This window comes from Oncorhynchus clarkii, chromosome 29 (genome assembly GCF_045791955.1).
Source record: "Oncorhynchus clarkii lewisi isolate Uvic-CL-2024 chromosome 29, UVic_Ocla_1.0, whole genome shotgun sequence".
NCBI classification, from domain to species: Eukaryota; Metazoa; Chordata; class Actinopteri; order Salmoniformes; family Salmonidae; genus Oncorhynchus; species Oncorhynchus clarkii.
In genome coordinates this window covers 43,882,458-43,909,805 of record NC_092175.1, presented here as the reverse complement: position 1 = coordinate 43,909,805, position 27,348 = coordinate 43,882,458, and the positions used below count along the sequence as shown (strand labels likewise).

Here is a 27,348-nt window from a genome sequence, read left to right as displayed (position 1 = left end):
TCTGATCTGTTGCATCAGACTCATTGCTTTTTAATGTTTATTTGATGTAGCCTAGGCTTACTGTTTGTATCAATTTAGGATCTATCATCCCACAACTGTCCCAGAGTCTGTAGGAAAAAGGCTATTTCTATCTTGACCAGCGGACCAATAGAATAGGTTAACTTTTTTTTTACTATGGGGGGGAATAGTAGATTGACATAGGCTAGTGATTTAGCTGTTTGTTACTCATCTAGTTATTCTATAGTAGATTGACATAGGCTAGTGATTTAGCTGTCTGTTACTCATCTAGTTATTCTATAGTAGATTGACATAGGCTAGTGATTTAGCTGTCTGTTACTCATCTAGTTATTCTATAGTAGATTGACACAGGCTAGTGATTTAGCTGTCTGTTACTCATCTAGTTATTCTATAGTAGATTGACACGGGCTAGGGATTTAGCTGTCTGTTACTCATCTAGTTATTCTATAGTAGATTGACACAGGCTAGTGATTTAGCTGTCTGTTACTCATCTAGTGATTTAGCTGTTTGTTACTCATCTAGTTATTCTATAGTAGATTGACACAGGCTAGTGATTTAGCTGTCTGTTACTCATCTAGTTATTCTATAGTAGATTGACACAGGCTAGTGATTTAGCTGTCTGTTACTCATCTAGTTATTCTATAGTAGATTGACATAGGCTAGTGATTTAGCTGTTTGTTACTCATCTAGTTATTCTATAGTAGATTGACATAGGCTAGTGATTTAGCTGTCTGTTACTCATCTAGTTATTCTATAGTAGATTGACACAGGCTAGTGATTTAGCTGTCTGTTACTCATCTAGTTATTCTATAGTAGATTGACATAGGCTAGTGATTTAGGTGTCTGTTACTCATCTAGTTATTCTATAGTAGATTGACATAGGCTAGTGATTTAGGTGTCTGTTACTCATCTAGTTATTCTATAGTAGATTGACATAGGCTAGGGATTTAGGTGTCTGTTACTCATCTAGTTATTCTATAGTAGATTGACACGGGCTAGGGATTTAGCTGTCTGTTACTCATCTAGTTATTCTATAGTAGATTGACATAGGCTAGTGATTTAGCTGTCTGTTAATCATCTAGTTATTCTATAGTAGATTGACACAGGCTAGTGATTTAGCTGTCTGTTACTCATCTAGATATTCTATAGTAGATTGACACAGGCTAGTGATTTAGCTGTCTGTTACTATCTAGTTATTCTATAGTAGATTGACACAGGCTAGTGATTTAGCTGTCTGTTACTATCTAGTTATTCTATAGTAGATTGACACAGGCTAGTGATTTAGCTGTTTGTTACTTGTCTTGTTGGCTGAGGAAAAGTAAACGTGGACAGTTATTCTAGCACCGTTAACGTGCACCTCAACTTGCATGTTCCGTTCATATGAATTAGCATAATGTAAAATGTGATTTCTGTCATTCTGAGCACTGTGGTTGGACGCCCTAATCAGGTTACACACCCAAATCCTGCAAGTGGGGTTTGTAAAATGCCAGTACCTTTCTCAAAAGTATTAGGTTTTCCTCAAATCCTAACTGAAGGATTCCAGAATTCCTACTTATTCCCCCCCCCGTTTCCAGGAATCTCCCAATCAGGATTTCTGGAAAACTTAGCAGAATTTTGAATCCCCTACGTGTAAATCACATTATGCTGGCTAGCAAAGAGATTTGTAATTTCTATTGGACTCTAGCCAGAGTTAGGATACCCAGCAGTTGGAATTTTATTCACCCGCAACCCACATTCAGAATGACTGTCAGGGTTAGGATGATGGTAAGGCGAATACTTAAACCATTTAAACTGGTACAACCGTTATATAATATCGGGTGCATCAAATCTAACTGATTGGCTTGGTTTGGGAAATGTATGTTATTTATCTTTGTGTAGCATGAGATTCATCAATCAATATGCAAAAACAGATATTAAAATAAATTCTACAAACGTAACCTGCAGTAGAGCATGCTGGGAAATATGATAATGATTATGTTAAAAAATATGCCCTTTTAGAGTGCCAACACAGCTGTAACTTCCTTTTTATCAAGACACAAGACGAGACCCAGATGCAGATGGTTGGAGTCTTACAATGTTTATTAATCCAAAAGGGGTCGGCAAGAGAATAGTTGTGGACAGGCAAAAAGGTCACAACCAGATCAGAGTCCAGGAGGTACAGAGTGGCAGACAGGCTTGTGGTTAAGGAAGGCAGAATGGTCAGGCAGGAGGGTACAGAGTCCAGGAGGTACAGAGTGGCAGACAGGCTTGTGGTCAGGGGCAGGCAGAATGGTCAGGCAGGCGGGTACAGAGTGGCAGACAGGCTCGTGGTCAAGGCAGGCAGAATGGTCAGGCAGGAGGGTACAGAGTGGCAGACAGGCTTGTGGTCAAGGCAGGCAGAATGGTCAGGCAGGCGGGTACAGAGTGGCAGACAGGCTTGTGGTCAAGGTAGGCAGAATGGTCAGGCAGGCGGTTACAGAGTGGCAGACAGGCTTGTGGTCAAGGCAGGCAGAATGGTCAGGCAGGAGGGTACAGAGTGGCAGACAGGCTTGTGGTCAAGGTAGGCAAAATGGTCAGGCAGGAGGGCACAGAGTCCAGAAACAGGCAAAGGTCAAAACCGGGAGGACTAGTCGAAGGCGAATAGCAAAAGGAGAACGGGAAAAACACGCTGGTTGACTTGGGAAAAAAAACATACAAGACCAACTGGCACAGAGAGACAGGAAACACAGGGATAAATACACTGGTACAGAGAGACAGGAAACACAGGGATAAATACACTGGCACAGAGAGACAGGAAACACAGGGATAAATACACTGGCACAGAGAGACAGGAAACACAGGGATAAATACACTGGCACAGAGAGAAAGGAAACACAGGGATAAATACACTGGCACAGAGAGACAGGAAACACAGGGATAAACACACTGGCACAGAGAGACAGGAAACACAGGGATAAATACACTGGCCCAGAGAGACATGAAACACAGGGATAAATACACTGGCCCACAGAGAGACAGGAAACACAGGGATAAACACACTGGCACAGAGAGACAGGAAACACAGGGATAAATACACTGACACAGAGAGACAGTAAACACAGGGATAAATACACTGACACAGAGAGACAGTAAACACAGGGATAAATACACTGACACAGAGAGACAGTAAACACAGGGATAAATACACTGGCCCAGAGAGACAGGAAACACAGGGATAAATACACTGGCACAGAGAGTCAGGAAACACAGGGATAAATACACTGGCACAGAGAGACAGGAAACACAGGGATAAATACACTGGCACAGAGAGACAGGAAACACAGGGATAAATACACTGGTACAGAGAGTCAGGAAACACAGGGATAAATACACTGGCACAGAGAGACAGGAAACACAGGGATAAATACACTGGTACAGAGAGACAGGAAACACAGGGATAAACACACTGGCACAGAGAGACAGGAAACACAGGGATAAATACACTGGCCCAGAGAGACAGGAAACACAGGGATAAACACACTGGCACAGAGAGACAGGAAACACAGGGATAAATACACTGACACAGAGAGACAGTAAACACAGGGATAAATACACTGACACAGAGAGACAGTAAACACAGGGATAAATACACTGGCACAGAGAGACAGGAAACACAGGGATAAATACACTGGCACAGAGAGACAGGAAACACAGGGATAAATACACTGGTACAGAGAGTCAGGAAACACAGGGATAAATACACTGGTACAGAGAGATAGGAAACACAGGGATAAATACCCTGGTACAGAGAGACAGGAAACACAGGGATAAATACACTGGTACAGAGAGACAGGAAACACAGGGATAAATACACTGGTACAGAGAGTCAGGAAACACAGGGATAAACACACTGGTACAGAGAGACAGGAAACACAGGGATAAATACACTGGCCCAGAGAGACAGGAAACAGGGATAAATACACCGGGGAAAATCAGCGACACCTGGAGGGGGTGGAGACAATCACACGGACAGGTGGAACAGATCAGGGTGTGACACTTTTTTAAGTGGCAGAAATGGATCATTGTCCCTTGTGTGGGTAGTATTGAGGGTACAAAGAATACGTTTGTACTCTGGGAAACGGATATGTACCTTCACAACGCACCACTTTTTTGAGAGTGAGATGATTGTACCTTTTATATTCAAAATATTGGCTTAAAAAAATGTACCGTTATATCTGTGTCTGCACATGTACGTACCGAATTGAAGGTAAATTGTGTATTTTTATCATTTTTGAAACTTAAAAGAAACAAGAAACAACAATAGTGTACCCTAATTGTACCCTTATTAGGAAGCGTGTAGGTCAGCATGAAAGTGAATAAAACCCCAACCGATGGTTAAATGAGCCGTGTGTTTGGGTAACCCCAACAATACAACATGTAGGATTATTTAAGAAACCCAAACTGGTGGGTCAAAATAAACTAACCTGTGTTCTGGCCAATATTTACCCAAATTGGGTTCCTGTTAACCCCAGCATTTATTTTTTAGAGTGCAGGAAAGGTGTGTGTGTGTGTGTGTGTGTGTGTGTGTGTGTGTGTGTGTGTGTGTGTGTGTGTGTGTGTGTGTGTGTGTGTGTGTGTGTGTGTGTGTATTTAATGGCAGGATGAGTCACCTTGATCGATGGGTTTGGAGATGTGATGTCATCAGCTCAGCTCAACATTCCTCTCACGCTGTGCAGACTGAGACAACCTCAATGAATACATACACACACAAATCACACACACATTTGCAAACGTTTTTTTTTTTTTTTTAACGTTTTTAATTGGTCGCAAGGGTGAAACAAATGTGCCCGGTCACGTTAGTTTTTTGGTTCGCAGTTAGCTTCTTTCTTCTTTTTTAAAATTATTTTTTTTAAATCATCATGATTTATTCAAACAGTAAATTACCAAAAAAAACTGAACCAACTTTCTGAAGAGGCAACAACGGCACGGGAAGGTCTGTGTGGGTCAGGGCTCCACATACAGAGGAAGGTCTGTGTGGGTCAGGGCTCCACATACAGAGGAAGGTCTGTGTGGGTCAGGGCTCCACATACAGAGGAAGGTCTGTGGATTCCCAAAGCTGTTTGTTCTTTATGTTGACTATTTACTACACGTGAGCTGCACACATAATCTGTTAGGCAGAGAGAAAACACACAGCTCTCAAACTGCTGGTTGTTGTGTGCAGGAAGGCATTAGGAAAGATTATGCTATCTACTTGGAAATGCTAAGGCAAGAATGGGTATTTAAAACGTTCCAAAGTCTTGGTTGAATATTGGCGATGCACATCCAGTCATCGTGGAATAGTTTAGCTTAAAATTGTAGCATACCACCCTGCATACCACTGCTGGCTTGCTTCTGAAGCTGGTCTGACCAGCCTATTTTTTGTTTTTGCTGGTGACCAGCTTTCGTAGTGACATTTTATTCCGAAAATGAAAAAGCATTTGGACAAATTTTTGTGCTGTGTTTTCCCTCTAGAACAGTCTAGAAATGACAGCAACTGACAAACAGGAAGGACATGTACTGTACAACCCTGAACTTGACTCATTCCTGTAAAGGAAATACCAGTTTATACTATAGTATATAACAACCAGAACTAATTAGGATGTCTGGTAGCTGCTGGCACAGCCTGAGGATAGGAGAGGAGAGGACGGGAGGAGAGGAGAGGAGAGGAGAAGAGAGGATAGGAGAGGAGAGGACGGGAGGAGAGGAGAGGAGAGGAGAAGAGAGGAGAGGAGAGGAGAGGAGAGGAGAGGTGAGGAGAGGAGAGGGGCCGGGAGGGGACAGGAGGAGGAAAGGAGAGGAGACGGGGGGAAGAGAAGAGGAGAGGAGAGGACGGGAAGAGAGGAGAGGACAGGAGGAGAAGAGAAGAGGAGAGGAGAGGACAGGACAGGACAGGAGGAGGAGAGGAGAGGGGGGACAGGAGGAGAAGAGGAGGGGGGACAGGAGGAGAAGAGGACAGGACAGGACAGGAGGAGGAGAGGAGAGGAGAGGAGAGGACAGGAGGAGGAGAGGAGAGGGGGGGACAGGAGGAGAAGAGGAGAGAAGAGGAGAGGAGGCAGGAGAGGAGAGGAGAGGAGAGGAGAGTTTATAGCGGATGTTTATCATCACCAGTGAAAACGGGACTATTCCAGCCAGCTTGTGTCAGAGGGTGTGATGGATGTTTGGAGTGTCTGGTAGTATACTATATAGGGAATATTTTGGGAATAATCTGCCATTTGGGACGGACTCTGTGTAATAAAAGAAGAAATCAAACTATGAGGGATGACCGGCTCACAGAAGCTGAATCATCAGTGTGTGTATGTGTGTAATAGCATCTATCAGCTGTCTTTTCTGAATGGTCAAACCCTCTCTAGAATGGTCAAACCCTCTCTGGAATGGTCAAACCCTCTCTGGAATGGTCAAACCCTCTCTAGAATGAATGGCCAAACCCTGTCTAGAATGAATGGTCAAGCCCTCTCTAGAATGGTCAAATCCTCTCAGGAATGGTCAAACCCTCCCTAGAATGGTCAAACCCTCTCTAGAATGGTCAAACCCTCATTGGAATGGTCAAACCCTCTCTAGAATGGTCAAACCTTCTCTAGAATGGTCAAACCCTCTCTAGAATAGTCAAACCCTCTCTAGAATAGTCAAACCCTCTCTAGAATGGTCGAACCCTCTCTAGAATGGTCGAACCTTCTCTGGAATAGTCAAACCCTGTCTGGAATGGTCAAATCCTCTCTGGAATGGTCAAACCCTCTCTAGAATGGTCAAACCCTCTCTGGAATAGTCAAACCCTCTCTAGAATGGTCAAACCCTCTCTAGAATGAATGGTCAAACCCTCTCTAGAATGAATGGTCAAACCCTCTCTAGAATGGTCAAACCCTCTCTAGAATGGTCAAACCCTCTCTAGAATGGTCAAACCTCCCTAGAATGGTCAAACCCTCTCTAGAAGGATCAAACCTTCCCTAGAATGGTCAAAACCTCCCTAGAATGGTCAAAACCTCTCTAGAATGGCCAAACCCTCCCTAGAATGGTCAAACCCTCTCTAGAATGGCCAAACCCTCTCTAGAAGGATCAAACCCTCTCTTGAAGGGTCAAACCCTCTCTAGAATGGTCAAACCCTCTCTAGAATGGTCAAACCCTCTCTAGAATAGTCAAACCCTCTCTTGAATGGTCAAACCCTCCCTAGAATGGTCAAACCCTCTCTAGCATGGTCAAACCCTCTCTAGAATGGTCAAACCCTCTCTAGCATGGTCAAACCCTCTCTAGAATGGTCAAACCCTCTCTAGCATGGTCAAACCCTCCCTAGAATGGTCAAACCCTCTCTAGCATGGTCAAACCCTCTCTAGAATGGTCAAACCCTCTCTGTACATTGAAGGTACCGCCACATTATCACAGACTAATCACATCTGCTTTTTTGGTAACTAAACCTGCGGACAAAATGATGTTTCTAACTTCTATACTTTGGAAGATAAACAGCTAATGTTGGTTACCTGTATAATAAAATAATAATCAATAAACAAAGCAATTTATCTGAAAAGTTATTTTTTGTTTACAGAGATCAAATTGACTGTAGTTCTATATTTACATTGAGTATGTTTGGATTCAATAGTCTGGCATGGTTGGTTGAAAAGTTAACTTAGTCTGGAGAAAAGCACACGCCACACACACACACACACACACACACACACACACACACACACACACACCCACCCACCCACCCTGCTGTGAGGTCTCATACATAAAGAAGATCGACAGAAGGGTTGTTTTCTTATTTCAGTTTAATTGTTTGTGTTTTTGTTTGGCATATCTTTCCTTCCTCTCCTCTCCTCTCCTCTCCTCTCCTCTCCTCTCCTCTCCTCTCCCCTCCCCTCCTCTCCCCACCCCGCCCCTCCTCTCCTCCTCTCCCCCCCTCCTCTCCTAGCCTCTCCCCTCCTAGCCTCTCCAATCCTCTCCTCTCCCCTCCCCTCCTCTCCTCGCCCCTCCTCCCCTCCCCTCCTCGCCCCTCCTCTCCCCTCCCCTCCCCTCCTCTCCCCTCCCCTCCTCCCCTCTCCCCTCCTCCCTGCCCCTCCCCTCCTCCCCTCCCCGCTCCTCGCCCCTCCTCTCCCCTGCCCCCTCCCCGCCCCTCCTCTCCTCCCCGCCCCTCCTCTCCTCCTCTCCCCTCCTCTCCTCTCCCCTCCCCTCCTCTCCCCTCCGCCTCCCCTCCTCTCTCCTCCTCTCCTCTCCCCTCCCCTCCTCTCCTCGCCCCTCCTCCCCTCCCCTCCTCGCCCCTCCTCTCCCCTCCTCGCCCCTCCTCTCCCCTCCCCTCCCCTCCTCTCCCCTCCCCTCCTCCCCTCTCCCCTCCTCCCTGCCCCTCCCCTCCTCTCCTCCCCTCCCCGCTCCTCGCCCCTCCTCTCCCCTCCCCCCTCCCCGCCCCTCCTCTCCTCCCCGCCCCTCCTCTCCTCCTCTCCTCTCCCCTCCCCTCCTCTCCCCTCCGCCTCCCCTCCTCTCCCCTCCCCTCCTCTCCTCCTCCTTCTCGCTGGTAAAAAGCTTCAGAAAGTGCTAGTGTGTGAACGGCATATACAAACACAAACAAATAAACACAGACACAGACACACACACTGGCTAGCTGACTGACTGGCTGACTGGCTAGTTGACTGGCTGACTGACTGGCTAGCTGACTGGCTGACTGGCTAGCTGATTGGCTGACTGGCTGACTGGCTGACTGACTTACTGACTGGCTGACTGACTTACTGAATAGATGACTAGCTGACTGAATGACTGGCAGACTGGCTCGGTAAATGACTAGCTGACTGAATGACTGGCAGACTGGCTCGGTGAATGACTAGCTGACTGACTGGCTGGCAGACTGGCTCGGTGAATGACTAGCTGACTGACTGGCTGACTAATTAGCTGACTGACTGGCTGACTAGCTGACTGGCTGATTTACTGACTGACTGAATAGCTGACTAGCTGACTGGCTGATTTACTGACTAACTGACTGGCTGACTAGCTGACTGGCTGATTTACTGACTGACTGAATAGCTGACTAGCTGACTGGCTGATTAACTGACTGACTGAATAGCTGACTAGCTGACTGACTGAATGACTGGCAGAATGGCCGACTGGCGTATTGAATGGTCGACTAACTGTCTGACAGAATGACTGGCAGAATGGCGTTTTTTACATTTATTTGTGCATACTGAATGAATTGTTTACTTCCCCCACCCTCTCCCCCCACTGCCCTCTCTCCTCTCTCCCTCCTTCCCTACCTCCCTCTCTCCTCTCTCCCTACCTCCCTCTCTCCTCTCTCCCTCCTTCCCTTCTCTTCCCCACCTCCCTCTCTCCTCTCATCCCCATCTCCTTTCCTCCCCCTATCATTTCCTCTTTCCTCTCCTCCCTATCCTCTCCTCCCTGTTCTCCATCCCTCCTTCCATTCCCCGCACCTCTCCTCACACTCTCCTCCATGCTTCCCCAACCTCCCGCACTCCTCCTTCTTTCCCCTACCTCCCTCTCTCCTCCCTCCTTCCCCTACCTCCCTCTCTCCTCCCTCCTTCCCCTACCTCCCTCTCTCCTCCCTCCTTCCCCTACCTCCCTCTCTCCTCCCTCACCTCCCTCTCTCCTCCCTCCTTCCTCTACCTCCCTCTCTCCTCCATGCTTCCCCTACCTCCCTCTCCTCTCCTCCCTCCATCCCCCACCTCCCTCTCTCCTCCCTCCTTCCTCCTCTCTCTTGCTCATTTGCTTCTCTAAATCATCTGTTCTGCATGCTCAGTCACTTCCTGTTTCAGCTCAGAGCCCTCCTCCCCCTGGAGACCAGGTAATTGACAGCTCTGCTGCGTTAGCAATGACTGGACAGAGGAGAGAGGATACAATTGGCTGAAGGAGAGAAGGGAGAAACGAGAGAGAGAGAGAGAGAGAGAGAGAGAGAGAGAGAGAGAGGGGAGCATTCAATCAAAAGTTAGGACACCAGCGGGAGGTTTGTACAAAGTCAGATCCTAACTCTCAGAGCCAGCTGGCGTTATGGTAGTGGGCATGCTCAATATATTCAGAGATATAGGACTCTGATCATAGTGCTCTATATAGGGAACAGAGTCACATTGGTAATGCAGACACAATCTTAATTTACATAGGACACGATTGGGCTTGGTCTGGGAGCTGGCATGGTGGGGAGGGGGGTTCTTTTCTCTGAGCAATTATACCTGAACTGTTTCTGTCTTTCTCTATGTGTCTCTGTCTCTGTGTGTCTCTGTGTCGGTCTGTCTCTGTGTCTGTCTCTGTGTCTGTCTGTCTGTCTGTGTCTGTCTCTGTGTCTGTCTGTGTCTGTCTCTGTGTCTCTGTCTCTGTGTCTGTGTCGGTCTCTGTGTCGGTCTCTGTGTCGGTCTGTCTCTGTGTCGGTCTGTCTCTGTGTCGGTCTCTGTGTCGGTCTCTGTGTCGGTCTGTCTCTGTCTGTGTGTCTGTCTGTCTCTGTCTCTGTGTCTGTGTCGGTCTGTCTCTGTGTCTGTGTCGGTCTCTGTGTCGGTCTGTCTCTGTGTCGGTCTGTCTCTGTGTCTGTGTCGGTCTCTGTGTCGGTCTCTGTGTCGGTCTGTCTCTGTGTCGGTCTGTCTCTGTCTCTGTGTCTGTGTCGGTCTGTCTCTGTCTCTGTGTCGGTCTGTCTCTGTCTGTGTGTCTGTCTGTCTCTGTGTCGGTCTGTCTGTGTGTCTGTCTGTCTCTGTCTGTCTGTCTGTGTCTGTCTCTGTGTCGGTCTGTGTGTCTGTCTGTCTCTGTCTCTTTCTGTCTGTCTGTGTCTGTCTCTGTGTCGGTCTGTGTGTCTGTCTGTCTCTGTCTCTGTCTGTCTGTCTGTGTCTGTCTCTGTGTCGGTCTGTGTGTCTGTCTGTCTCTCCTCAAGTCGACCCCATCCCTCTTTCACTTCTTCTCTGAGTTAATCCCCAGTCCTCCCTCCCTCCCATCCATCCTATCCCTCTGTCCTCAGGGGGTATGCATATGGTGTACAGTATGGCCTGTCAGTGGGGTGTCATGTACCCCCCCCCCCCACCCCCCCATGTCTCCTCTTCTCCACTCCATCTCTTCATTACCAAAGAAATTCATCTCAAAATTCAGGTGAAAAAGGGATGATAATTATAATTGATGGACATTTTTTGAAAGGGTTGACACGTTTTTCATACGGGGGAAAAAAATCTAGTACAGAATTGTCTAAGTGGGACAAAACTCCAAAAAAGCCTCTTTTTTTTAAAACAGCAGCTACAAGAAGATAAACTGTGATCGCCGGTCGTGGTACAAAAAGAAGTCATATTTTTAAATGCATTTAACTGTGTTACGTTTACCTTCAACTACACCACTGCTCAAATACACTTACAAACGTCTTCTGTAACAGAAGGGATCAAATTAAGATCCTACATCTGTACCACTGCTCAGGCAGAACATTCATTGCTAAAACTGTGAGGGGGGGGCGGTGCTTGTGTGTGTGTGATTGAATGTGTGTGTGTGAATGTGAATGAGTGTGAGTGTGAGTGTGAGTGTGAGTGTGAGTGTGTGTGAAGAGAAAGGGAGAGAGACGGAGAGAGAGATAGAAAGAGTGAGAGAGAAAGAGTGAGAAAGAGAGAGAGAGATAGAGAAAGAGAGAGAGAAAGAGTGAGAAAGAAAGGAGAGAGAGATTGAAAGAGTGAAAGAGTGAGAGAGATAGAGGAGAGAGAGAGATTGAAAGAGTGAGAGAGAGGAGAGAGAGAGAGAGAGAGAGAGATAGAGAGAGAGAGAGAGAGAGAGAGAGAGTGAGAAAGAAAGGAGAGAGAGATTGAAAGAGTGAAAGAGTGAGAGAGAGGAGAGAGAGAGAGGAGAGAGAGAGAGAAAGAGAGAGAGAGAGAGAGAGAGAGAGAGAGAAAGAGTGAGAAAGAAAGGAGAGAGAGACAGAGAGAGAGAGAGAACAAAATAGCAAGTTCTCGGTCTGACTCTAAGACAACTTTTGGACATGTCTGTTCAACCATAGTCTGTTTAGGAACAACAGAAAGAAAATCAATATCACACACTGATTCACACACACACACACACACACACACACACACACACACACACACACACACACACACACACACACACACACACACACACACACACACACACACACACACACACACACACACCCCTGATTCACATATACACACACACCCCATGGTGTTGTGTTGTGTGTTTGGGGAGCTGTCAGTTGAATGTTTTCAGAGTTTCACCACGGAGAACAGGGAGATGCTGTGTGTTTTTCTGTGTCTGAGTGCTTTGGGCCAGATTCAGTCTGTGGTTGTCTGACAACATTCTCTCACAGTCTCACTTCAGAATTGTATGTTTTTGCACTTTTCACTAAACGTCAAATGTCAAAGTTACTTCAAACGTCAAATTTTCGATGTTAATCGTTCAACTTTACGTTTAGGTATTCATTCTGAAGGATTAAGGTAAGGGTTAGGGTCAGGGTTAAGGTAAGGGTTCAGGTAAGGGTTCAGGTAAGGGTTAAGGTAAGGGTTAAGGTAAGGGTTCAGGTAAGGGTTCAGGTAAGGGTTAAGGTAAGGGTTCAGGTCAGGGTTAGGGTAAGGGTTAAGGTCAGGGTTAGGGTAAGGGTTCAGGTAAGGGTTAAGGTCAGGGTTAGGGTAAGGGTTCAGGTCAGGGTTAAGGTAAGGGTTAAGGTTAGGGTTAAGGGTAAGGGTTAAGGTAAGGGTTAAGGTCAGGGTTAAATTAAAGGTTAAATTAAGGCTTAAATTAAGGGTTAAGGTAAGGGTTAACATTTTTTTTAAACACTGAGATTGCACACGTGACCTTGGGATTACACCCATCCATCATCCAAGTCCACAACACCACAGCTAAACCCAAGCCTACTGGATGGTAGTAGTACTCACTGTTGCCCCTAGGGGCCGGTGTTGAAGGTCCCGACGTCCTCAGGTCTGGCTGCGATCTGGCTGTGTCTGAAGCATGAAAACTGAATATGAATCCCTCAGTGAATGTCTCCTTTGAGATAGTACTGCAATGCTTTACGGAAAATAAAGTGGCATCACCGAATTATGATTGTTTATGACGGACTCGACACTAATTCGTGATGAGGTAGCTCTGCCTGCGACTTAAAAACCAGTGTCACCCTTTGACCCCAAGAGAGAAACTCTTGTGTTGGTTTCCTGAGGCCCAGGATTCCAACCTGTGACCATGTTGATGTTTTAACCCACCAGGTGCCAAGGAGGTGAATGCCAGTGGAAAGACCTTCACAGTGACCAGTTCTCTACAGCTGCTAGTAGACCGGGACGATGATGGGGCAGCGTACACCTGTAAAGTAGACCATGTCGCCCTGTTACAGACACCACAACAGACTACTGAAGTATTGGAGGTGCACTGTGAGTATCTCACACACACACACACACACACACACACACACACACACACACACACACACACACACACACACACACACACACACACACACACGTTCTTAACCTCCCTCTCTCTCTAGATGCTCCTCGTGTGGCGATCACCAATTCGTTGACGTTCCCTCAGGAGGGTCAATACTTGAAGCTGGAGTGTGTATCCAAAGGAAACCCATCGTAAGTCAACACACACACACACACACACACACACACATCCGTGAAGAACGTATGAACCCTACAAGGTCACGTCTGAGGTGTGTCTCTCCTGACCCCCCCCCCCCCCTACCGTTGCCAGGCCAGACCCTGTGATGTGGACTAAGGATGGAGGAGAACTTCCAGATTTGGAGCGTATGATTGTAGAGGGAAGAGAGCTCACCTTCACCACCTTGAACAAAACAGATAACGGAACGTACCGCTGTGAAGCCTCCAACCACCTGGGCACCAGCAGTGCTGAATACCTGCTCTATGTCTACGGTAAGAGAAACGCATTATTTAAAAAGACACAAAATGAACAGTTTTTCTTCACCTTCTTCTTCTTCTACTTCTTCTACCTCTTCTTCTACTTCTTCTTCATCTTCTTCTTCTTCTTCTACTTCTACTTCTTCTACTTCTTCTACTTCTTCTACTTCTACTTCTTCTTTTACTTCTTCTTCTTCTTCTTCTACTTCTTCTACTTCTTCTTCTACTTCTTCTACTTCTTCTACTTCTTCTTCTTCTACTTCTACTTCTTCTTCTACTTCTTCTACTTCTTCTACTTCTTCTACTTCTTCTTTTACTTCTTCTTCTTCTTCTACTTCTTCTACTTCTTCTTTTACTTCTTCTTCTTCATCTTCTTCTTCTTCTTCTACTTCTTCTTCTACCTCTTCTTTTACTTCTTATTCTACTTCTTCTTCTACTTCTACTTCTACTTCTTCTTCTACTACTTCTTCTACTTCTTCTACTTCTACTTCTTCTTTTACTTCTTCTTCTTCTTCTTCTTCTACTTCTTCTACTACTTCTTCTACTTCTACTTCTTCTACTTCTACTTCTTCTTTTACTTCTTCTTCTTCTTCTACTTCTACTTCTACTTCTTCTTCTACTACTTCTTCTACTTCTTCTACTTCTACTTCTTCTTTTACTTCTTCTTCTTCTTCTTCTTCTACTTCTTCTACTACTTCTTCTACTTCTACTTCTTCTACTTCTACTTCTTCTTTTACTTCTTCTTCATCTTCTTCTTCTACTTCTTCTTCTACTTCTTCTACTTCTACTTCTTCTTCTACCTCTTCTTTTACTTCTTATTCTACTTCTTCTTCTACTTCTTCTTCTACTTCTTCTACTTCTACTTCTTCTACTTCTTCTACTTCTACTTCTTCTTTTACTTCTTCTTCTACTTCTTCTACTTCTTCTTCTTCTTTTACTTCTTATTCTACTTCTTCTTCTACTTCTTCTTCTACTACTTCTTCTACTTCTTCTTCTACTACTTCTTCTTCTTCTACTACTTCTTCTACTTCTTCTACTTCTACTTCTTCTTCTACTTCTTCTTCTACTTCTTCTTCTACTACTTCTTCTACTTCTTCTACTTCTACTTCTTCTTCTACTTCTTCTTCTACTTCTTCTACTTCTACTTCTTCTTTTACTTCTTCTTCTTCATCTTCTTCTTCTTCTTCTTCTTCTTCTTCTACTTCTTCTTGGTAAGCGCTAACCTTTTTTGTTTTTGTTTTGTCTGTTGGTAATTCAACAATGCCAATTCTGTAACCTTAAAGCCTGAGATACCAAAGACTGAAAGTGAAACCTGATGATGTCTCTCTGCTTGGCACCAAGCATTAAGGAGATTGATTGGGGCCAAGGCTTCTACCCTGTAGTCTGTCCTCTATGCCCGGACCAGGCTGGTTATATACCGAATCAACAACAGTTTGGAGCAGAGAGGTCTGTTTTAGGTCACTGGAAGAATGATATCAAAATAATTATTTCAGAACATCTAGAGTCTGTCTCCTAGCTCAGTATTACATTCAATGGGAATGCTGGCAACTACCCCAGAGAGAGAGAGTGGTTCCATGACAACTACCCCAGAGAGAGACAGAGTGGTTCCATGACAACTACCCCAGAGAGAGAGACAGAGTGGTTCCATGACAACTACCCCAGAGAGAGAGAGTGGTTCCATGACAACTACCCCAGAGAGAGACAGAGTGGTTCCATGACAACTACCCCAGAGAGAGAGACAGAGTGGTTCCATGACAACTACCCCATAGAGAGTGACAGAGTGGGTCCATGACAACTACCCCAGAGAGAGAGAGAGACAGAGTGGTTCCATGACAACTACCCCAGAGAGAGACAGAGTCGTTCCATGACAACTACCCCAGAGAGAGAGAGAGTGGTTCCATGACAACTACCCCAGAGAGAGAGACAGAGTGGTTCCATGACAACTACCCCAGAGAGAGAGACAGAGTGGGTCCATGACAACTACCCCAGAGAGAGAGACAGAGTGGTTCCATGACAACTACCCCAGAGAGAGAGAGACAGAGTGGTTCCATGACAACTACCCCAGAGAGAGACAGAGTGGTTCCTTGACAACTACCCCAGAGAGAGACAGAGTGGTTCCATGACAACTACCCCAGAGAGAGAGACAGAGTGGTTCCATGACAACTACCCCAGAGAGAGAGACAGAGTGGGTCCATGACAACTACCCCAGAGAGAGAGACAGAGTGGTTCCATGACAACTACCCCAGAGAGAGAGACAGAGTGGTTCCATGACAACTACCCCAGAGAGAGAGAGAGACAGAGTGGTTCCATGACAACTACCCCAGAGAGACAGAGTGGTTCCATGACAACTACCCCAGAGAGAGAGACAGACAGAGTGGTTCCATGACAACTACCCCAGAGAGAGAGAGAGAGTGACTTCCACCACCCAGCAGCTCATAACTCTAATACACATTCCTGGCATACGAACATGTACCCCCATTCCTTCATGTATATCCACTTACCACTCTCCAGATTATTCCTCCTCCAGATGATTCCTTCTCCCTTGATGTGTACAGTGACCTGTTTAGCTGAGTCCTTACTGCAGGAAACTAAGCTGTTTGACATATGGTCTGTATTCAGTTCAATACACTGGTTTATATCTGTCACATGTGGTAGTGTTCTCAGCAGCTAAGAAGGTCTAACACACACACACACACACACACACACACACAGGTACCAAACAGAGTGCTGTGGAGGGAGAATAGGGGGGAGGTTGATGGGGGTGTGAAGGGGTGTAAAACACACCCTCTCATCTCCTCCCGTTCTACCGCTGATAAGCACTCGTCAGATGTAATAGCTCTTAGAAATAGAGAGCAGTACACTTTGACTTCCCATCTTCTCCTCTCCTTTTTTTATTCTCCTTCTGTTTATTCTCCTCAGCCCTCCTCCCTTTTCTGTTAGAGACCGATGAGGAAAGACAGGGGGTGAGGATGTGGAGGAAAACAGAAAGAAAGATAAAGATAAGAGATAAAGAGAGAGAGAGACACAGACAGACAGACAGACAGACAGAGACAGAGAGACAGACAGACAGACAGACAGACAGACAGACAGACAGACAGACAGACAGATAGAGGCTTTGAACACTTTCTCCAATTCAATACCAGATGTGATCATTGTGTTCTTGGTCACCTCCCTGACCAAGGCCCTTCTCCCCCCATTGCTCAGTTTTTCCAGGCTGCCAGCTCTAGGAAGAGTCTTGGTGGTTCCAAACTTCTTCCATTTAAGAATGGAGGCCACTGTGTTCTTGGGGACCTTCAATGCTGCAGAAATGATTTGGTACCCTTCCCCAGATCTGTGCCTCGACACGATCCTGTCTCGGAGCTTTATGGACAATTCCTTCGATCTCATGGCTTGGTTTTTGCTCTGACATGCACTGTCAACTGTGGGACCTCATATAGACAAGTGTGTGCCTTTCCAAATCATATCCAATCAATTGAATTTACCACAGGTGGACTCCAATCAAGTTGTAGAAACATCTCAAGTATGATCCATGGAAACAGGAAGCACCTGAGCTCAATTTAGAGTCTCATAGCGAAGGGTCTGAATACATATGTAAATAAGGTATTTCTGTTTTTTATTTTTAATACATTTGAGTCATTATGGCCTTCGTGTCTTGCTACGCCGAGACAGGGCATCCAGGTTCCACAGTACGGTAATCGTTTGGCAATCCCCACATGTTTCTCGCCAACGTCAACACAGAACAGATCCTGTTCCTCCAGGCAGCCGTTACGCGGTCTTCCTCACACGTGCTTTGCCCACCCCAGGACGGGACTGAACCACCTGCACGTACCTGTCTTCTCTCTAGCAGTTGGCTCGCATGCAGTGTCTCCCACGCAGTGGGACCTAGCTAGCCAGTAACTAGCTAACACCGGACAGATGAAGACCTGGCTAGCCAGTAACTAGCTAACACCAGACAGCTGAAGACCTGGCTAGCCAGTAACTAGCTAACACCGGACAGCTGAAGACCTGGCTAGCCAGTAACTAGCTAACACCGGACAGATGAAGACCTGGCTAGCCAGTAACTAGCTAACACCAGACAGCTGAAGACCTGGCTAGCCAGTAACTAGCTAACACCAGACAGCTGAAGACCTGGCTAGCCAGTAACTAGCTAACACCAGACAGCTGAAGACCTGGCTAGCCAGTAACTAGCTAACACCAGACAGCTGAAGACCTGGCTAGCCAGTAACTAGCTAACACCAGACAGCTGAACACCTAGCTAGCCAGTAACTAGCTAACACCAGACAGATGAAGACCTGGCTAGCCAGTAACTAGCTAACACCAGACAAATGAAGACTTAGCTAGCCAGTAACTAGCTAACACCAGACAGCTGAAGACCTGGCTAGCCAGTAACTAGCTAACACCAGACAGATGAAGACCTAGCTAGCCAGTAACTAGCTAACACCGGACAAATTAAGACCTGGCTAGCCAGTAACTAACTAACACCAGACAGCTGAAGACCTAGCTAGCCAGTAACTAGCTAACACCAGACAGCTGAAGACCTGGCTAGCCAGTAACTAACTAACACCAGACAGCTGAAGACCTGGCTAGCCAGTAACTAACTAAACACCAGACAGATGAAGACCTGGCTAGCCAGTAACTAACTAACACCAGACAGCTGAAGACCTGGCTAGCCAGTAACTAACTAACACCAGACAGCTGAAGACCTGGCTAGCCAGTAACTAACTAACACCAGACAGATGAAGACCTGGCTAGCCAGTAACTAACTAACACCAGACAGCTGAAGACCTGGCTAGCCAGTAACTAGCTAACACCAGACAGATGAAGACCTGGCTAGCCAGTAACTAACTAACACCAGACAGCTGAAGACCTAGCTAGCCAGTAACTAACTAACACCAGACAGCTGAAGACCTGGCTAGCCAGTAACTAACTAACACCAGACAGCTGAAGACCTGGCTAGCCAGTAACTAGCTAACACCAGACAGATGAAGACCTAGCTAGCCAGTAACTAGCTAACACCAGACACCGATAAGGGAAACATTTTCTGACACCCCACAGTCAAATTTTGGAACAAGTAAAAATCTAATCAAATCTAATTTTATTGGTCACATGCACATATTTAGCAGATGTGATTGGTCACATACACATATTTAGCAGATGTGATTGGTCACATACACATATTTAGCAGATGTGATTGGTCACATGCACATATTTAGCAGATGTTATTGCTGGATGTAGTGAAATGCTTGTGTTCCTAGCTCCAACAGTTCAGTAATATCTAACAATTCAAGAGTAGCTATGTAGAGTAGCTATTTAGCTATATAAACCATGCCCATCTGATGCTGGTTACAAGACGGTAGTTATTTCAATTAAGCAAGAAAATAGGTTTTACCAGCCTTTTCTTTCTGAGTAAATTGTAGTGTTTAACACCCATGACTACATTCTTTCCTTTTTGGCCTTTGGCTTTCACCCAAGTGAGTTCCTTGGCAAAATGTTATAATGACAATGGAACTCTATCAATGGCCTAGTCTTACTCTAACGTGTCAGGCTCGTCACATTATGCTGGTTTACAAAGAGATGTGTAATGTCCTGTTGGAATCCAGCCTGAATCAGAATATCCAACTGTTGGGTTGCTTCTTCACCTGCATTCAGAATAACTATCAGGATTAGTTGATTATATTAACAACATCAACCAATAACTAAACACTTCCCAAACCATGTAAATCAGAACAACCATTTCGGTTTTGGGTGCAATAAATCTAACTGAGTGGATTAGTTTAGAATAATTTATGATATTTATCTTTGTGTAGCATAAGATGAATCAATCAATCATTCATTCATTGTACATGCAAAAACATAGATATTAGCAAAGTCAACCTGCAGTAGAGCATGCTGGGAATTATGATAATGATGGGGGGTGGTTTTGATGGGACTGGTTTACTCTCCACAGTCTAGAACAATAAGTCTGGTTATTTTACACCAGAGACTGTTAATTGCACTCTTACAGAGTGAATTTAAATCCTGAATCAACAGTAGAAATGTTACCCTGAAAAATCCACACAATTTGCTGTGCACACACACTCACACACACACACACACCAGTGGCAATCAGTGCCGTTTAAGATGAGGAAGGACAACAACAAAAAATCTGTTCATGAGCGTGACCTTATTCCTATTACAGCATATTGGATGACTGTCATTCATATTCCATTCACCCTGTGCAATGTAACAGTGATAGGTTTAGGCTACTACATGATACAACATTTTTCAGGTCTAGAGAAATTTGAGTAATCAAGGTAGACAGACAGTGACACATTCAATGCTGCTTTGCACACTCTTGCCAGCATCTAGCTGATCTAGGGTGTAATCATAAGTCCAACAGTTGCAAACGAGAGTTTCTATTGGACAAATTCAGGTATATTTATCCCCGTCTTGTTACTTTTGTTTCCATTTAATAAGAAACTTTTTTTCAACAGAATCTGCGGAATGAATACACCCCTTGATCACACACAAACACAGTTTCATAGCAGCCACGTTGCATAATTCCTTCTTGCATCTATGCGCTCTCCTCCTCTCACCTTGTCCCTTCGCTTGTGGACTTCAATGCACAACACATCAGCTGTGTGTGACCAGGTGAAAAACAACTTTCCAAGCCAAACCCTATCATAACCGCTACAACACAGCCAACATCATTGTCCCCATATTAGCTAAAGTAACATCATAGTCGACATAGCTAATAGAACTAAACCCGTTAAAATCATGCAGTACAGTGTACTGTAAGCTGTTTAGCAGTGACACTGGTGGCAATAAATAAATTAGTAAAAACCGAAGCTTACCTTGACTTGGAAGAGTTCCAGTGTTGTGTTGGATAGTCATAGCCAGCTAGCTAACATAGCATCCATCTGTTATAGCCAGCTAGCTAACATAGCATCCCCCTGTTTGGGGCAGGGTGTTTGAGTGGGCTAAACTTGCTAGCTGCATTTGCTAGCTAAGTAAGTGAAACCAAGTCTCTCTGTCTCTCTCTTGCTTCTCCTTCATTTTGGAAGAAATGTATTTATTCAAAATGTTTAAACTTTGAGTCACCACATTTTATGCGCTGCAGTGCTAGCTAGCTGTAGTTTATGCTTTTAGTACTAAATTCATTCTCTGATCCTTTGATTGGACATCCTCCGGAAGTTGTCATAATTACAGTGTAACTCTATGGAAGGGGGTGACAACCATGAACCTCCTAGGTTTTGTAATGAAGTCAATGTACCCAGAGGAGGATGGAAGCTAGCTGTCCTCCGGCTACACCATGGTGCTACCCTACAGAGTGCTGTTGAGGCTACTGTAGACCTTCATTGCAAAACAATGTGTTTTAATCAATTATTTGGTGACGTGAATATATTTAGTATAGTTTTATCTAAAAAAAAAAGGATAACTATCTAAATGTTGCACAATTTAAAATGTTTTTTTTTAATTCACTGAGGAGGATGGTCCTCCCCAACCACTGACACACACACACATACACACGCACACACACACACACACACACACACACACACACCAATGAAATAATGTTTTCAACGTTTACTTTCTTATCTTATTGTTTATTTATAATTTTCACCTTGTGATGTTTTAGTCACGAAGCTGCGTCTCTCTTGGAAGTTGTACCGTTCTGTGTCTATAGAAAAGGGAAATAAATATAAAACGTTAATAAGTATGCCTCGCTGAAGTTGAATTCATTTGTATTATTTTCTGAATGATGTGAAAGCCCTGAGCAGGAATTAGACGACCATGGGAAAGTTAATTAAAAAAGTTGGAGCAAAACTGTGTGAACCAATCAGGAAGGAGGGAAGATGAATGCAGGAAATAGTGTATAGTGTTGACCAGAGGAGCTTGAAAAAAGCTGTTTAATATGCAGTGTGTTTGATCTTTACAGAAATATTATTGTGAGAAATAAAACAAGGTGTAGATTTAGATAGAGAAGGAGAGTGAGAGAGAGAGAGAGAAACAGAGAAACAGAGAAATGTTAACAAATATTTACCATGCCAATAAAGCCCAATTGAATAGATTTTTATCTAATTTAATTTAATTGAGACAGTGACAGAGAGAGAGGATTATGAAGGAGTTCATGTCTGTTAAAGGTTTCACTTTCTGTGATTTAATTATATTCATCAGGATACAGTTTAGACATCCCATGCCCTTCTCTTTCCCTCCCTCCCTCCCTCCCTCCCTCCCTCCCTCCCTCCCTCCCTCCCTCCCTCCCTCCCTCCCTCCCTCCCTCCCTCCCTCCCTCCCTCCCTCCCTCCCTCCCTCCCTCCCTCCCTCCCTCCCTCCCTCCCTCCCTCGTTCCCTCCCTCGTTCCCTCCCTCGTTCCCTCGCTCCCTCCCTCGCTCCCTCCCTCGCTCCCTCCCTCCCTCCATCCCTCCCTCCATCCCTCGTTCCCTCCATCCCTCCCTCCCTCCCTCCCTCGTTCCCTCCCTCGTTCCCCATCTCTCCCACTAATGACCATGGCGATAAATGTCATCTGTGATGATTCATCTCCATTTTCCTCTAATGTTTCTGATCCAACATGAAAATCCTCAACCAGTTCGCCCTGCAGGAAGAAAGACGATACGGCATGACACACACACACACACACACACACACACACACACACACACACACACACACACACACACACACGCACGCACGTGCGCGCGGGAGATGGACAACATGGTATGACTCATCATCTTCCTCAAATAAATAAAGAAAGGAGGGAAGGATGAAATTACATCCTCCTTAGCCTGTGTGATACAGACTGACAAGACAGACAGACGGATGGAGATTAGTTCAAACATGGGACAACGTGGTCGAAGGAAAACCTCTGTGGAATCACGACAACATTCAAAAAGTACCAAAACATGATGTTCCCTGTCTCTTCTTTGCCCTCCTCCATTCCCTCTCTCGGTCTGTAAATACTGCTCCTTCTCCTTCCTTCCTCCTTCTCTCTCTCTCTCCTGTTCCTCCCTCTTTCCTTCTCCTCTTCCCCTTCTCCCTCTCTTTCCTCTTCCCCATTCCCTCTCTTTCCTCTTCCCCATTCCCTCTCTTTCCTCTTCTCTCTCCCTCTCTTTCCTCTTCCCCATTCCCTCTCTTTCCTCTTCTCTCTCCCTCTCTTTCCTCTTCCCCATTCCCTCTCTTTCCTCTTCTCTCTCCCTCTCTTTCCTCTTCCCCCTCTCTTTCCTCTTCCCCCTCTCTTTCCTCTTCTCTCTCCCTCTCTTTCCTCTTCCCCCTCTCTTTCCTCTTCCCCATTCCCTCTCTTTCCTCTTCTCTCTCCTTCTCTTTCCTCTTCTCTCTCCCTCTCTTTCCTCTTCCCCCTCTCTTTCCTCTTCTCTCTCCTTCTCTTTCCTCTTCCCCATTCCCTCTCTTTCCTCTTCTCTCTCCTTCTCTTTCCTCTTCCCCCTCTCTTTCCTCTTCCCCCTCTCCCTCTCTTTCCTCTTCCCCCTCTCCCTCTCTTTCCTCTTCTCTCTCCCTCTCTTTCCTCTCCCCCCTCTCCCTCTCTTTCCTCTTCCCCCTCTCTTTCCTCTCCCCCCTCTCCCTCTCTTTCCTCTTCTCTCTCCCTCTCTTTCCTCTTCCCCCTCTCATTCCTCTTCTCTCTCCCTCTCTTTCCTCTTCCCCCTCTCTTTCCTCTCCCCCCTCTCCCTCTCTTTCCTCTTCCCCCTCTCATTCCTCTTGTCAGGCTGGTGTAATAACAAGAGTAACCAAAGCACTTAATGATGTTGCTGCCGTAAAACGGACAACTTCATTATCGGCAGAGAGAGAATGAGAGGGTGAGAGATGGAGAGGGGGTGGGAGAGAGTGAGAGAGAGAAAGACTAAGAGGGTGAGAGATGGAGTGGGGGGTGGGAGAGGGAGAATGAGAGGGTGAGAAATGGAGAGGGGGTGGGAGAGAGTGAGAGAGAGACTAAAGAGGGTGAGAGCTGGAGAGGGGGGTGGGAGAGGGAGAATGAGAGGGTGATAAATGGAGAGGGGGTGGGAGAGAGTGAGAGAGAGACTAAGAGGGTGAGAGATGGAGAGGGGGGTGGGAGAGAGTGAGAGAGAGACTAAGAGGGTGAGAGATGGAGAAGGGGTGGGAGAGAGTGAGAGAGAGACTAAGAGGGTGAGAGATGGAGAGGGGGGTGGGAGAGAGTGAGAGAGAGAGAGACTAAGAGGGTGAGAGATGGAGAGGGGGTGGGAGAGAGTGAGAGAAAGAATAAGAGGGTGAGAGATGGAGAGGGGGGTGGGAGAGAGTGAGAGAGAGACTAAGAGGGTGAGAGATGGAGAGGGGGTGGGAGAGAGTGAGAGAGAGACTAAGAGGGTGAGAGATAGAGATAGGGAGGGAGAGGGAGAATGAGAGCGACTAACAGGGTGAGAGATGGAGAGGGGGTGGGAGAAGGTCTTGTCGAGAGTCGTTAACCGTTCTTTCCTTTAGCGCCCCTCTTAACTCTCCTCTATTGCCACAATCATTCCTGGAAAAGGCATTTTTGATGGTTCCTCATCGATATTCACCCCTTCTTTTTTTATTTCTCCCCTCCTCCCCCCTCCTCTCCTCTCCTCCCCACCTCACGCCGTGCACTTAGCCTGCAAATAGTGATTCAGGGTGTTTCTGAAATGTCACCACGTCTGCATCCCAAATAGAACCAAATTCCCTATTTAGTGCACTACTTTTGACCAGACAAACATAGGGCCCTAGTGCACTATATAGGGCATAGGGTGTCATTTGGTACATCTGCCCAGACAGCAGCGGTAGGCCAATTAAAAGCCTGTAGTACCTCGTCTCTAAAAAAGAGTAGCGAGAACATGAATGTAAAAGCCAAGGTGATACTGTCACCACATCAACTGGCACACCGTATTTCATCAATCGCTTTAATGGGATGAAAGAAAGTGAGGAACATTTAGCCCTTGGTTGGTTATTGGAAACATTGGTAAAAGACAGGAAACATTGTTAAAAGACATTTAGCCTTGGTTGGTCATTGGAAACATTGTTAAAAGACATTTAGCCTTGGTTGGTCATTGGAAACATTGGTAAAAGACAGGAAACATTGGTAAAAGACAGGAAACATTGGTAAAAGACAGGAAACATTGTTAAAAGACATTTAGCCTTGGTTGGTCATTGGAAACATTGTTAAAAGACATTTAGCCTTGGTTGGTCATTGGAAACATTGGTAAAAGACAGGAAACATTGGTAAAAGACAGGAAACATTGGTAAAAGACAGGAAACATTGGTAAAAGACAGGAAACATTGTTAAAAGACATTTAGCTGTATGTGATCCACCATTTTAAGGGGGCAAGAGTTAATAATGGTAGAGCTGGACATAGAAGGGCGAAATGGTCCTTTGTAGACTAAAGCTGGTAATGTGTTTTAATGGGCTTTATCCATTATCTCAGGTTGGTGAGGTGTTTTGAAACAAACGGTAATGCACCATAGTGTTAAGTGGTGTCTTTGTGTTAGGTTAGATTTCTATAGGCTAGGGTAAAGAAGAGGTGTAGCATAGCCTGATAAGGATCCTGTCCCAGGCCTGGTCGGAACTCTGATGACCTCAGAGTCATCACGGGACGATAACACTGACAGAACAGGGTTATGTTATGCTCCGCGTCAGGTCACAGTCTGCTGCCGTGACTTACAGGACATGATTTCTGTTCATGATTTAAATTACCTGAATACATTTTCCTTGGCTGTTATCTCGTTAGCATACAGTGGCACTGACGTTTCTTATCTTTCCCCTTAGCTTTTATCTACATGCATTTCTCTATTCCCTAGTCATTATCTCGTTTAGCATAGCGCTAATGTGTATTATTCTTAGCTTTCTTTTTTATCTCCATAGACTTTACCTCAGCTATGCTTTCATCAGCCATCGTATCAAGTCTATGTGTTTTACAACAGTCCACTGGAGCAAAGATGGGTAGATTATCTTGGAGAAATGGAGCAAAAATGGGTAGATCATCTTGGAGAAATGGAGCAAAGATGGGTAGATTATCTTGGAGAAATGGAGCAAAGATGACTAGATCATCTTGGAGAAATGGAGCAAAAATGGGTAGATTATCTTGGAGAAATGGAGCAAAGATGGGTAGATCATCTTGGAGAAATGGAGCAAAGATGGGTAGATCATCTTGGAACAATGAGGCAAAGATGGGTAGATCATCTTGGAGCAATGTAGCAAAGATGGGTAGATCATCTTGGAGCAATGTAGCAAAGATGGGTAGATCATCTTGGAGAAATGGAGCAAAAATGGGTAGATCATCTTGGAGAAATGGAGCAAAGATGTGTAGATTATCTTGGAGAAATTGAGCAAAAAATGGGTAGATTATCTTGGAGAAATGGAGCAGAGATGGGTAGATCATCTTGGAGAAATGGAGCAAAGATGGGTAGATCGTCTTGGAACAATGAGGCAAAGATGGGTAGATCATGTTGGAGCAATGGAGCAAAGATGGGTAGATCATCTTGGAGCAATGGAGCAAAGATGGGTAGATCATCTTGGAGAAATGGAGCAAAGATGGGTAGATCATCTTGGAGAAATGGAGCAAAGATGGGTAGATCATCTTGGAGAAATGGAGCAAAGATGAGTAGATTATCTTGGAGAAATGGAGATGGGTAGATTATCTTGGAGAAATGGAGCAGAGATGGGTAGATTATCTTGGAGAAATGGAGCAGAGATGAGTAGATCATCTTTGAGAAATGGAGCAGAGATGACTAGATCAAGTCAAAGCCTTGGTTTCTCTGAAGGAACTGCCTCGCCTACTTCACCAACTACTTCTCAGACAGAGTTCATCAGTGTGTCAAATCAGAGGGTCTGTTGTCCGGAACCTGTGCCAGTCTCTATGGGGGGTGCCATAGGGTTCAATTTCTCGGTCCGACTCTTTTCTCTGTATACCACAATGATGTCACACTTGATTCTAGCCTCCAACACTCTACTCAGCAAATTGGATGCAGTCTATCACTTTGCCATCCGCTTTGTCACCAAAGCCCCATACACCACCCACCACTGCGACCTGTATGCTCTCGTTGGTTGGCCCTCGCTTCATATTCGCCGCCAAACCCACTGGCTCCAGGTCATCTATAAGTCTTTGCTAGATAAAGCCCCGCATTATCTCAGCTCACTGGTCACCATAGCAGAACCCACCCGTAGCACGCGCTCCAGCAGGTATATCTCACTGGTCACCCCCAAAGCCAATTCCTACTTTGGCCGCCTTTCCTTCCAGTTCTCTGCTGCCAATGACTGGAACGAATTACAAAAATATGTTATTTTGGTATTTTTGGGGACTCTGTTCCATGTATGAATCTGTTATTCAATGTGTTTCTATGGGTTAACATCAGTAAGGACTATCTGTTATTCAATGTGTTTCTATTGGCTAATAGCAGTAAGGACTATCTGTTATTCACTGTGTTTCTATTGGCTAATAGCAGTAAGGACTATCTGTTATTCAATGTGTTTCTATTGGCTAATAGCAGTAAGGACTATCTGTTATTCAATGTGTTTCTATTGGCTAATAGCAGTAAGGACTATCTGTTATTCAATGTGTTTCTATTGGCT

General features: G+C 45.3%; 1 protein-coding gene across 3 annotated transcripts in view; it reads left to right on the top strand.

The window, feature by feature from the left end:
* Positions 1–27,348, top strand: part of LOC139388026 (cell adhesion molecule 2a) — a 736,543-nt gene that overhangs the window by 633,106 nt on the left and 76,089 nt on the right. For all 3 annotated transcript variants that reach the window (XM_071134516.1, XM_071134515.1, XM_071134517.1), the window contains 3 exons: positions 13,170–13,331; positions 13,448–13,538; positions 13,657–13,835. In XM_071134516.1, the coding sequence (XP_070990617.1) occupies positions 13,170–13,331; positions 13,448–13,538; positions 13,657–13,835 (432 nt within the window). The remainder of the gene's footprint in view (positions 1–13,169; positions 13,332–13,447; positions 13,539–13,656; positions 13,836–27,348) is intronic.